This window comes from Rattus norvegicus, chromosome 1 (genome assembly GCF_021556685.1).
Source record: "Rattus norvegicus strain SHRSP/BbbUtx chromosome 1, alternate assembly SHRSP_T2T, whole genome shotgun sequence".
Lineage (NCBI taxonomy): Eukaryota > Metazoa > Chordata > Mammalia > Rodentia > Muridae > Rattus > Rattus norvegicus.
In genome coordinates, this window is record NC_141534.1 from 27493487 (window position 1) to 27506198 (window position 12712).

The following is a 12712-nucleotide window of genomic DNA, read 5'->3' on the forward strand; positions in this document are numbered from 1 at the left end:
CAATAAAAGCGGAAGTTAGAGGGAATGAGGAGGGGTTTCAGAACAGCGCAGCGCACGAAGAACCTGGCTGGTTTTAACTTTTCTCTTGGCTGTGAACAGAAAAAGGCAATGCCCGGAAGAACTCACTTTGTTTCATAGCTTGAAGGTGTAGTTCATCCCCACCAGGAAGTCATGGTGGCAGCCGAGGTGTGAGGCAGCTCTTCCCTAGTCAGGACGCAGGGAGCAGTGAATGCTGAATCTCTCTTTTTAGTCCCGGAGCCCGAGGGCTAGCAAGTCTTCCCCTTCAGTTAAGCCTGCTTAGAAACAGCCTTCTAGATGCATCCAGAGACACATTTTATAGTCATTCTAAATCTAACCTAATTGACAACGCATATTAAGCATCATATCTCTTAATTTAAATGATATAGAAAAATATTCCGTGGGGTCAGCTCTGATAAATTATTATAGGATACATTTTTGTATTCAACTATCTGGTATATTTTATAAGATGATACTATTTGTCTTATATTTCTGGTAATTTTCTTTCTTTCCTTTACCAGTATATGGAGATACATTAATCATTTTTACACCTTCATTTTTAATAACTGAGTCATCATGTAGTTCACAACAACAGTAAGAGCTTTAAGTAACTATCCTGCATGGGGCATTTGTCAGGTAAGGAGGATATGAAGATAGATTTTGAACTGTACCTAACATCCTTACTGGAGAAACAAAGGAAACAGTGTTATATAGGGTATTTTTATTTTTTATATTAGATGTATGGGAAATGTTTCACAATGCCATATTTGTATTATTTAAATGCCTGTTGATTAATTTTGAATTTGACTGATGTGGCTTAGGAGATCCTTCTTTAGAAATCAGTTTTATTTTGCTCCAATTTATTTAGACCAATTTTTCCCCCCGAGAAAAGGTTTCTCTGTATAGCCCTGAATGTTCTGGAACTCACTGGCCTCAACTTCAGAGATCTACCTGCCTCTGCCTCCTAAGTGCTAGGATTAAAGGCATGAGCTAGCAACGCATACCCGAATTATTTTTTAAGTTGGAAAGTTTTAAGTTTCTCTTAAAAATTTATGTATATATTTATGTCATAAATTTCTTAAACTATTTTTTTTAATTTTTGATTCCTAGAAACAAATGTTCATGTCTTTGTACTTCGTGTTTTACATCAAAGGTTGTTGGATTATGTTTCATATTCAGGAACCCGGCTAACTAAGTATTTGTGTGGACAATTATAGATGATTATAGATATGTGCGTGGACACTCTCCATTGTTTTATCTTCATTTTTATTAATGCTACATTATCAAAAGACATTGAAAGCGTTCAGAGGCAGCATGTGATTTTGTATTATTACAATTTTATTAAGTTTAAAGTTGTATCAGTGGTATTAAACTATTTATCTGAACAAATATCTCTTATACAAGAAAGACCCTTCTGCCCATTGAATGTGAGGAAATATGTTTGGCTATGTTTATGAAGTTTAGTCTTTACATGTGCAGTTGAAATCTTTCTCTTGAACACTAGAACCTTACACGACCCTGCCAAGCAGTGTTCCTCCATCTTTATGAGTCCTAATAGAATCTCTGAAGCATTGTTAAACATGCTTTTCCAAATTGCACTTCTCCAAGATTGTGCTCAGAGGGGCTTGGGTGGAGGCTGGAATCTGCCTCCGGACCAGGCACGTGTGAAGTGAGTGCTTCAGAATACAATTGATCCATCTTCTACTGAATGTGTTCCCTTATGAACTGTAGAGGAGAGGAGCATGGGCTAAGGCTATGACTCAGTAGTGGAGGACTTTGCATACATGAGGGAGCGCTTGGGTCCCATCCAAAGAAATCAAAGTGAGGGAAAGCCAAGTAGTGACGCCATTTGGGCTATTATAGAGCAGGGCTGTATTGAGCATTTAAATGTTAGTTTAATCTTTATTTTATGACTGTCTCAAAGTGGTCCTTACAAGAAGGAAATCAGTATTCACCTATCATCTTGTCTTTCTAAATAGTGAGGAACGAAGGCAAGAGTGTTGGTATACTCTGGTTCTTATTGTAGCAGTTGTCAACTGCCTTTCCTCCTGTTTTAAGGAGCTTTGTTTTAGCATAACTCATGTCCCAGAAGTTCCACGATATTCATTAATGACAACTTCATGTAAGGTACACAACTTCCATTGTTCAGTGGCAGTTTCTGTGTGCTAGAGTTATGTCCGTAGTAAAGCAATTGCCTAGCATTTATGAGGTCTGTGACTCTAGCCTCGTTGCTTTCAAACAAATAGTGACTAAAAATCCCGGGATATACAGTATATTTCTAGAGATTCAAATATAGTTCTGAAAATTTTCATAAAGTTGGAAAAAGCGATATATTTCTCATTATTCATCAAGTATTAGAAAGACTTTTAAGTTTTAAATTTTACTTAAATAAGTAATGTGTAGGTGTTATTTAAAAATTTCTCCAGGTTAATACCCTCAAGTGAGAAAAAAAGGTTTTTACATTTTATTCAAACTAATGTGTTAATTTATAAAAGAATAGTAGGAAATGTTAAAACGTACTTTACTTTAAACCTTCTGTTGTTTTAAAGTATGCTGTTACCCTATATTTGTATCCATTATACTATAAATTCCTCTATGTGTCTAAATTCATGACCATGGTCAGTCTTTTTCTCCATTTGTGAATAGCATTAGTTATACTTGCCCCACCTGTCTGTTAAAGTCACGTGATATCCATGAGGCGAAGTCTGAGGAAGTGTGAAGTGTTGGGTTGGTTCATATAACAACATTGGCATCGTCTCAGAAGTTCTCAGTGTATCTGTCCAAATCATGATCCAGTGGGGACCAAATGTTCAAAGGAAACATGATGAAGTTTTGCCATCAATATATTGCTGTGGCAAAAGCAACTTGAAGAAAAATTTTAACTGAGTGTTAAACAAAAATCCTTAAGACACATTAAAAAGTCAGCACCATTAGCTGTTGTTTCTGCATCTATAGTTCCCACCAACCGCAGGTTGAAAAGGTTGTAATTCATCTTTATTGAGCATGTACAATTTTTTGTAATAAGATTCTCTTAGTAAAAAGGCCTGGCAAATGTTATAGACTTTTAACCTGTGTTAGGTACCACACGTAATGCAAGCAATGAGTATAGAAGCAATGTGCAAACACTGAGGGACTCTATCCAAGGACTCAAGCATCCTAGGGTTTCCATAGCTACTCAGGGTCATAGGACCCTTTGCCCTCAGCATGCACAGAGAAGGCAAAGTGTGTACTCAAAAGAACAGTGCATAGGGTTGCTCAAACCTTTCTTTTGGGCTCTTACAAAGGAACAAAAACCACAAGGGGGACATTTCTTCACAGTCTGTGCTAACTCTGCCCCATTCTTTTCTTCCATGCTGCCTGGCTGCAGGTCTCATTCTATTGGGTAAGCACACTATGTTGAGTCTGTGAGGCTGTGTGAGAAAGTCTGCAGCTTCCTCCTCCCCTGCCAGTCCCTTCTACCCATGGTTCTCAGCAACCTTCATGCTGTGCCACAACCAGAAAAACACGACCATTTTCTGGAGCATGCGTGCTAAGGAAGAGGCCAGTTGTGCAGTGCTAAATCCACATCTTCCCTACTGGTTTCATTTGTTAGACAGTCCATTAGCTTGAGTTCTCTTCTGTCAGCGCCATTTCTTCCAACATCGACATGGTCCTTAGAATATAAAGATGTAAAGATTTTGTTTTGAATAAAACTTGCAGAATGTGGAGTTGAGAAACAGAGAACTATTTCCCCCATCACTGTTCTTCCAATTTCTTTCACTTTAACACACTGATGTCTGAACTTCAATTTCTATAGTTTTACTGGACAATACTTATATTAATAAGTTGGAGGTTTTCAGCCTAAGTGACAGGCTGCCCCCAGTAAATCTGCTTTTATATACTTTTTAATTCAGCTTAAATTAGCTTATTTCATCAGCAGAGAAAATCTACCACTGAGGACTTCAACTTAAACCTTTTTTTTTCTGGAATCACAGTATGAACTTAATCCACCCCTACCCCAGCCCAACCCTCACCCAGACTGTATTTAATGAGATGAGCAGATTGGTAATACTGGATTTCCTGTAGTCATGTGTTTTAAATGCAATTTCCATATATAGTCTTTGGAAGGCTACAAATGCTGTCTGAATGACTTGACATTTCAATAGTAGGCTGCCCATCCCAATGGTGTTAGTTGATAGTTTCTGGGATGTGTGACCCAAAACCTGTTAGCTTCTAGGGCAGTGGTTTGCAACCTTATTCATGTTGTGGTAAACCTTAGCCATAAAATTATTTTTGTTGCTAATTTATAACTGAAGTTCTGCTGCTGTTTTGAATTGTAAATATAAATATCTGTGTTTCCACATGGTCATAGGCAACTCCTGAGAAAGGATTGTTTGACCCCAGCAAGGGGTTGAACCCTGCAACTTGACTAGAGCTGTTCTAGGAAGAAGAGAAAGCAGGGTCTAGGTTTAAAATGTGGGTTGAGAGCAAACCTTAACCCAGGATAATGGAACCCAGTTTGCTTCCTCCCAATGCCTCACTCCAGTTTTGGAGAAAACTCAGTAGATAATACTACACAATGAGAGGGGAGACGATAAGTCAGCTACTCTTAAGATTAAGATCCTAAAAATTAGTCTAGAATGAATGCAGAAGTCGTCTCCTTCCAGCTGGGGTGTGGGGTGTGTGTGTGTGTGTGTGTGTGTGTGTGTGTGTGTGTGTGTGTGTGTGTGTTGATTGTGGGGCTGAACTGTGTTAGCCTAGTATGTTATTCCTAGGATTCCTTTTCTTAACAATCTGCATTCCTGTGGACAGTTTCTATCCAATGGATCATTAGCATCTACCTGCCTGGCTGACCTTCCTGGCTGCTGCTCTTCACTCTTTCCCAGTATGAGAAGGAAGTGGAGACCCTGGTTAGGCAGAAGGATTCCACCCCTTCCAGATTTCCTGCAGATCCCCTAGGAACGAGAGGAAGCTTTGGCCACTGCTCATCTATTTTTCCTTACACTCTCAGAAGCTGACTGTGGCCCGTTATGCCAAGGGAAAACAAATACCATCTTGGTTGGGCGGGCAAGGAATACTTTGGATAATTAAAATTGCTGTTTTACAATTGTCAAATCAGGACTTTTTCACAAACCTAAATTCTGCTATCTTCTTCTCCCCCCTCCCTCTAATGTGCTTTGTCCCGAAGGTACTCCATCCGCCATTCCATAAGTATGCCTGCCATGAGGTAATGTGCACAAAATACATCATTTTAATGCAAAATGTACTGAAACGTCTTTATTATTACTTGTGGGTTCATTCTCCATATTTGCATAATTAAATGTAAACAAGAGAGAGTGGGGGGGAGACTCATAGGGTTGCATTCCTGTGAAGGGTGTCATTCGGATATCGAGAGCAGTTGTCTGCGGAGAGTTTACAATGACACCACAGTTCTGGATAGATTACTAGTGAGAAGCGTGGCATAGTGATACAGTGTGATTAAAACAAACTTCCTAGTGGTGAGAGTCTGGGGGATGGACATTCACAAGGGTGTGAAGAGAGGCAGGTTGTGTCACAGCTCTGCCAACAGTCAGTGTTACAGCCACGCTAAAGCCATCTCGCTGATATCGACTGCACTGTATTGAAAAAATGAAGAGTCATGGATTTGCTGCTCTCTCCATGATGCCCCTGAGGGACGCTCCAGCCGCCCGGGCTCCTGTCACTGTAGAATAAAGGAGCACATGAAGCCTCTAGGACCTTCCCACATTTCGGTCTGAATTTGGACACCCTTTTTTCATAGTCTACATTATGATTTGGAGCCATCGCAGAGGAAATCTAGTTGCCAAGAACCAAATTCTTCCAAGGGTCATTTGTGGTACCAAAGTTTATAGTTGTCCATGGTGTAATTAAATTTGATTAACCAGTACTCCCTATCCTTCGGCATGCATTCTGGTGTAATTTAATTAGAGAAATGTTCATTCTTTAATGTCTGATGATGTCTTTTCTCCACTGGGGCTATTTGCTCAATTAGTTGGTTGGGAAATTGAACCACTGTGTTTGGTTTTCCGTATTTGGTAGAAATAAGATTGCTTAGTTTGTCTTCAAACAAATTGTTAGCAGCTCCCCTAAGTTCCCACGCTGAAGAGTCCAACATAAGGCGTGTATGTAGCCCTTTGACTGGCTAAGTCTACCTCTGAGTGTCCAAAGAAGGGTTGGCTAAAACAAGAAAGTTTCTGTGAATCAGAAATCCATCTTGTGACCTAAGGGGCAACTGCATTCTCACGAACTCCCTGAAGTTGGGTTTGTGAGGAAATTAAGTTTACTAATCTAACAAGGATCCACAAAACCTCCACCTTACCTGCCTACGCACTGTAGGCCCACACAACTGATGAATGTCATGTGGGCAGGTTCAGCCAAATAAAACCTGAGGAGAAAATGAAGTGCCACACTATACAATTTTGAGTCATGCAAATGTAATTTCACCACGAAACAGGGTTATTATGAAGGATTCCTCACAGGGATCTGACTAATGTTTGAGTCATGAGCAAGGTACAAAGCTGTACCCTGCAGCCGGAATGGGCTACATTTCTAGGCCTGGGGACTGACAAAGTTGCAGAAGCAATCTTCAACAAAGCCAAAGACCCAGAGAATATATTTGGTATGCTGGTTACCTCTGGACCATCCTAGAGCCATGACTCATCCCACACCTTACAGCGAACCCCAAATGGCCTAGCCACACTCACCTATCAAGATTCTCTAAGCCATTCCTTGTATTTCATTGCCCTCTGTCCTCAAAAATGAGCAAGCAGCTTACCAAAAACAATAAAATTTAATCGACATGTTTGACTAGAATATAATGGCAATTGTTACTGAAATGTGACATGTAAAATGTAAGATACATCTTTTAGTTTATCTTCTATGTCTTTAATTGGATTTAGTGATATCAATGTGCAATGCAGTAATTTTTGCGTGTGGGCAAATCCCACAAAGAAAGCACCAAAAGACTAAAAGCCAGAAGATGGAAGGTAGATGATACAATACTGAGTCATAAATGAAATGTCTATAAGGTAGGAAGGCTCCATCTCCTAAGAGGATAGGAGAATAATACATGTAGCTAACGAGGAAATGATTTAGAGGTGATGGGGTGGGGCAGCACCATAAAACACAGCATCAACGCTCAGAAACCATACTTCCTGCAGTTTGTCACCATCCTTATCTTTTGAGGCACAGAAAGAGAAGAGCCATGAACCTATTTTTCTCCTTGAACTATTTCTTGTCTGTCTTGTCTCATATTTACTGGGGAAAAAAAAAAACCTTTAACTTTTTCGAGTTGGAAATCTTATGCATGACATTTAAACAGATCATCCACTGTTCACTAAAACAAATTAAAAAAAACTGAGCTAGGAAGAGGACTGTTGTGGCAGAAAACAATAAATTAGCAAATATATAATTAGTTATCAGTCCACTGACTTGGTGAAAATGACTTATGCAGGACTATGGAGTCCTCATGAAAGTGAATTGGGTTTTCATTGGCCACTTAATTTCCTAACACTATTCCCCCATATATGGACTCACTACTATCGTTGGATCACTGCCATGTGCTGTGTTATATATTGCACAGGCAAGTATCTGCCTATTTTACTTCAAAATATGCTATGCCTTTGTTTCTGGACCTACCTGAGCAGGACTAAACCACACTTTCAGATGCAGTTGGTGCAGGTCCCAAGCTGGCCAGCAGCTCTGGTGCAGAAGTGCTATTTACAAACAAGAAGTGAAAACCAAACTACATGGTTGCTAAGACACTGAGCCTTAAGAGCTGACCTCTCTTTTCTTATTTTAGGAATTCTCCTACTTTCAAATCATTTGAGGAGAGGGTTGAGACAACTGTTACAAGCCTCAAGGTACAGATAAAGTGAATTGTGTATGATTGGGGTCATTTTATCAGGACAGCCTACACATTACCACCATTAGTGCTGCAGGCAAGGTAGGCCCAACACCTCCTGTGTAGCTATGAGGGTAGATGAGCTTAGAGACAGACATTTTCCTCCCAAAGAGACCTGTGGATAAAATCAGCAGTGAAGAGTACTCCTGCATCAACTCCTGTGTTAATTATAAACCACTCCGTGATAGATTGCTCATGAAGGTGAACTGGGTTTTCATTCACCACTTAATTTCATAACACGTACTGAACTTTCTACAGTAGCTCACAGATCTGATGTGGACATAAATTAGCAAAACCAAACCGTTTGCCGTGTGTCGTAATGCCATCCCCTCCCACCAGTCTCCCAGACCATTACCCAGCTTCCATACTGACCACAGCACAGCACGGGCATCACAATGCCACAAAATGCAGTTTCCCAGTAATGGATTTGCTCCCTGGGTAGCAACTGAAATTATGCCCATTCCATGCTGGGTGTTAAACTTTCATAAACTGTCCATGCACAGGCGCTAATATACAGAGAGGGAGGAAGAGGCCGAAGAAAAACTAGTCTTGGCTTTCAAGGCATAAGTGTAAAACAGGAAAATCAGTTATTATCACAATCTTTTGGAAGATGCCACCTAAATAAATGTCATAACGTCTTCTATAATTGCTGTCTTGTAACCCCACACGCAGCTGCCCACCCTTCCTGTCTGTCAAGCAGAGCTTGGTTTTACTGGGCTCAATCTTTAGTGATACATAGTCTGGATCAGACCCTCCAAAACTGAAGACAGAGTCATTCCATGATGCTTTGTGATGCTTTGTGTTCTCCTAGACAGTTATTCGAAGAGATTAGTAGCCCAACCCTGTGGTTCAATTGAAATCAGCTACAAAGAGCAGTTATAATTCTGGGGACAAAGTGATAAATCCTTAGATGTAAAGTATCATGAAGAGAGAGGTGCAAATGAGGTCTGTTTGTGTGTTTGTTCAGGCTAAGAGTGAGTCTGCCACCCAAAGCATGGCAGTGTGCAGGCACTAAACACACCTGGTTAGGAAACCTGCATCCCACTTGTTTGCCACCCTGAATTTTAAAGAGGCATCTCTTTGTCGTCCTATGTTGATTTGAGAAAACAAAAGAACTAGATGAAAAGTGTAAAGGGAAACATCAATATTCATCTGATATAATACTGTGTGATTTCTACTATTAAACAGAAGCTAGAAAGAAAATTGAAATTGTGCAGCAGGATTTAAGTCAGGGTCTATTTATTTAGCCTTGACTGTCCTAGGATTCACGATGAGCCAGCCTGGTCTCAAACTCACAGGGATTCACCTGCCTTTGCCTCCTCAGTGCTGGGACTAAAGGCATGTGCTTCTAGGTCTGGTGAGAACTCAAAAATTTAAAGCCCCAAAGCAACTAGTACTCAATAGAGTAGATTATATTAAATTAATCCTACTTATTCCTGTCAGGAAAGAAACAGTACTGCCAGCTCAGGCAGGGGGAGTTAAAAGAGTTCTAGGTCAGCTTGGCCTATGTAGAGTGACAGGCCAGTGTGGATACATAGGGAAAACTCTGGGGAAAATAAATATATAAATAAATAAATGTATGATCTAAGCAATATAGAAAATTCAATTTAATAGCTGAATTTAAAGGGCAAAATTATTTTTATGACAGTTGAATTAAGTTTTTGTATTGAACTGCTTTTAAACCCTCGCTAAGTTTTTGTAAATGTCTTTTCAATTTTATTTTCTTCTATAGGTGTAAATGTTTTGCCTGTAAGTATGTCTGTGTGCCACAAGTATGCCTGGTGCCCATGTTGGTCAGGAGAGTGCTCAGATAACTTGAAACTGAAGTTACTGATGGTTATAGGCTACCATGTGGATGATGGAATCCAAACCTGGGTCTTTTGGGAGAGTAACTGGTGTTCCCATCTCTCCAGTATTGTCTAGTTAAGTTTTCAAACGGCAGCTCAGACAGCATGGACACCTTCCCATGCTGTGCACATGTCTGTATTCCTTTGATGTAGACACTGGGTCAGCAATAGCAGAGTTATCTATTCTCTACTTTCCTTTCCTTGTTTTTACACATTGTGGATGCTTAAGGAAAGGCCAGTGTGACTACTCAAGACTTTCATCACATATTTTAGAATATAAAACATTGATTTTAAGAGCTTTTTAATACAGTCATTCAGAATACTTAAGCACACATTTAAAATGTAAATTGACTTCTGTTTCTACTGAGTCAATAAAAAAGGACACAGAAGAGACTCATCATATAGTATCTGAGTTAGGATTGCTACTGTTAAGAGACACCATGACCATGGCAACTCTTATAAAGGATCTTATAAGCCATGGCAACTCTTAGAAAGGAGAACATTTAATTGGCGGTAGCTTTCAGTTTCATGGCTTTAGTCAGTTACCACCATGACGAGAAACATAACAGCATGCAGGCAGGCCTGGTGCTAGAGAAAGAGCTGAGAGTTCTACATCTTGATCCACAGGCAGCAGGAGACTGAGCCACACTGGGGATAGAGAATATGAGCCCCCAGAGCCTGCTCCCACTGACATGCTTCCTCCTCCATGCCCCTACTCAAACAAGGCCCCACCTCCTAATAGTGCCACTCCCTATGGGCCTATGGGTGCCATTGTCTTTCAAACATGACATATATTTTGTTACTTGTCTGGAAAGATGAAATTTCTACTGCTCAGGACAAAACAAAGAAAACCCCAGAAAATGGTAGTGTCAGGGGTAGGCTGGAGGGAGAAGTCAGTAGGTAAAGTACTTCTTGAGTTGCAAGCACCATGACTAGATTTCAGTTTCAAAATTCAGGGCATAGTGATGTACAGTTGTAATCCTACCTCAGGGAAGGTGAAGACAGGTAAAGAAGGTGAAGAAGGTGAAGATCCCTGAGGCTTTCTGGCCAGCCAGCCTTGCCTCTTTGGAGAATTCCAGGGCAAAGAAAGACTGTCTGAAAAAAGTGGTAGGGTGCTGGCGGGGATGGCACCTGAGACACAATACTTGAGTTTACCCTGTGGCCTCCACATGCATATACACAATATGTACATGCACAGGTGCACACATGTACTCACAACCACACGAAGATGCATACAAACAAGAGAGACAGTTTCAAAAAGTAGGATTGGCCTCTAGTTATGTCTCAAAGAGAAACCTAAGTAAAAGTCACATAGGGATGTTTATACATTTGTAAAACTCAAAGAACTACTCTGAGATCCAATTGCAGTTTGATTGAATAAATTCTCTAGATGAACAGGGCAGATGTTCCACATCTGCAGATCTAATTATATTCCTACAGGGATTAGAATTTTACAAGTAGAAGAGATAAAGTGAAGAATGCTAAACTTGTGTGGAAATAAAGTTTGGAATCTTATCCCAGAACTGGGATGAATACTGTTCTGAAGCATAAAGGAAAGCTAACTTCACTAACTTCGTGTGCCCCTGAGGAAAAACAGTCCTGTCTGAACCCAAAAGAAGTTAAACTTCTGGTACTCTTTTTTAAAAAAGTTATAAAAATGGGAATGAATAACTAACTGGGTTTTTATCTATCTGCCCATTTCAGACGAAAGTAGGTGGGACAAACCACAGTGGTGGCAGTTTTGAGGAGGTCCTGAGCTCCACAGCACACGCCAGCTCCCAGAATGCTTCAGCAGGCATCCGGCAGACCAGAGAAGAGGATCTGCAGTGCTAGGCCCAGCCTGGGCTGCTGCCGGTCAGTTTGCCTGCTCATCCCGTTATGAAGACCAAAATCCCACCGGGAACCCCAAGTTTTGACATTGTTATTTAAATGGGGTCTCCAAAAAGTTTAATGAAATGATTTCTCTTCGCACTTGTGTTGACGATGGACCAGTCGACCATTACTCTGGAGTGTTTACAAATGTCACCTTTAAAATAGGCAACCTGGAGCACGGTCCTAACTGGTCCTATTCTTGTCTGTGTAACTCAATGTATTTCCCAAACATGCAGCTACTAATTATTAGCTTTGCTTTTGGCTCAGTCTCCATACCACTATGCATGTCTGGGAGTGCTGAGGCCTGTCAGTGTGCAGAGCCACAGGGGCACTATTTGATGACTGTCGCCTCCAGCTGGCCAAGTCACTCCAAACTTCACCAAATTGCTTGTGATCTCTCACCTACATCAATGTACATCTATTTAAGTCATTAAAATAATTCACTATAGCGATGGCTGGATCGTGTCTTTCTTTGGTTAGTCGGGGCTACCTGTTGATGACTTACTGTTGGCAGCAATGATTCTATAGTAGAACTTTTAAATCAACTTCTAACCTGATGAACTGGATAGATAAAGTTATCATCTAAGGATGCTAAGACAGCCTGACTCTAAAATTCCCTCCAGACTGCCCAGGACAGTAGATACTCAGGTCAGGAGTGTCTGAGAGAGAACCACAGGAGAAGCTGGGTCAGAACGAATTTTCAATGTAAATGATGTTCACATGTATAAAACTACGATTATCATTTACAGTAGATACTTCTCTTTTCTTCACAATAGTAACTTGATTGTTGTTTGATAGTAGGGATAAAACCTATGGCATATTTTTAAAATAAACCAATAGAGCTATTAACTAAAACAATTAATGATGATGATGATGATAATGATAATGATAAAAAACATGGACTGGAGATGTAACTCCAGGGGTTGGTAGAACACTTACCTACTATGCAAAAGTGCTAGGTTTCATCCCTTAACACTGAATAAACCAGGGATTGTGGTCCACACCTGAAATCCCAGTCCCCAGGAAGTGAAAACCCTAAGTTTCAGGCCAACTTCAGCTACATAATGAATTTAAG

General features: G+C 40.3%; 1 protein-coding gene across 9 annotated transcripts in view; it reads left to right on the top strand.

The window, feature by feature from the left end:
• Positions 1-12089, top strand: part of Tpd52l1 (TPD52 like 1) — a 118548-nt gene extending 106459 nt beyond the window's left edge. The window contains exons 5-9 of one of the 9 annotated variants that reach the window (XM_087591868.1): positions 3386-3400; positions 5186-5224; positions 7817-7877; positions 9651-9667; positions 11470-11589. In XM_087591868.1, coding sequence (XP_087447994.1) covers positions 3386-3400; positions 5186-5224; positions 7817-7877; positions 9651-9656 — 121 coding nt within the window. In that variant the 3' untranslated portion in view covers positions 9657-9667; positions 11470-11589. Of the gene's footprint in view, positions 1-3385; positions 3401-5185; positions 5225-7816; positions 7898-9650; positions 9668-11469 lie in introns of all 9 variants that reach the window. The other 8 variants (NM_001440258.1, NM_001044295.2, NM_001440259.1 and 5 more) reach the window with 8 other exon arrangements.
• The last annotated feature ends 623 nt before the right edge of the window (positions 12090-12712 follow it).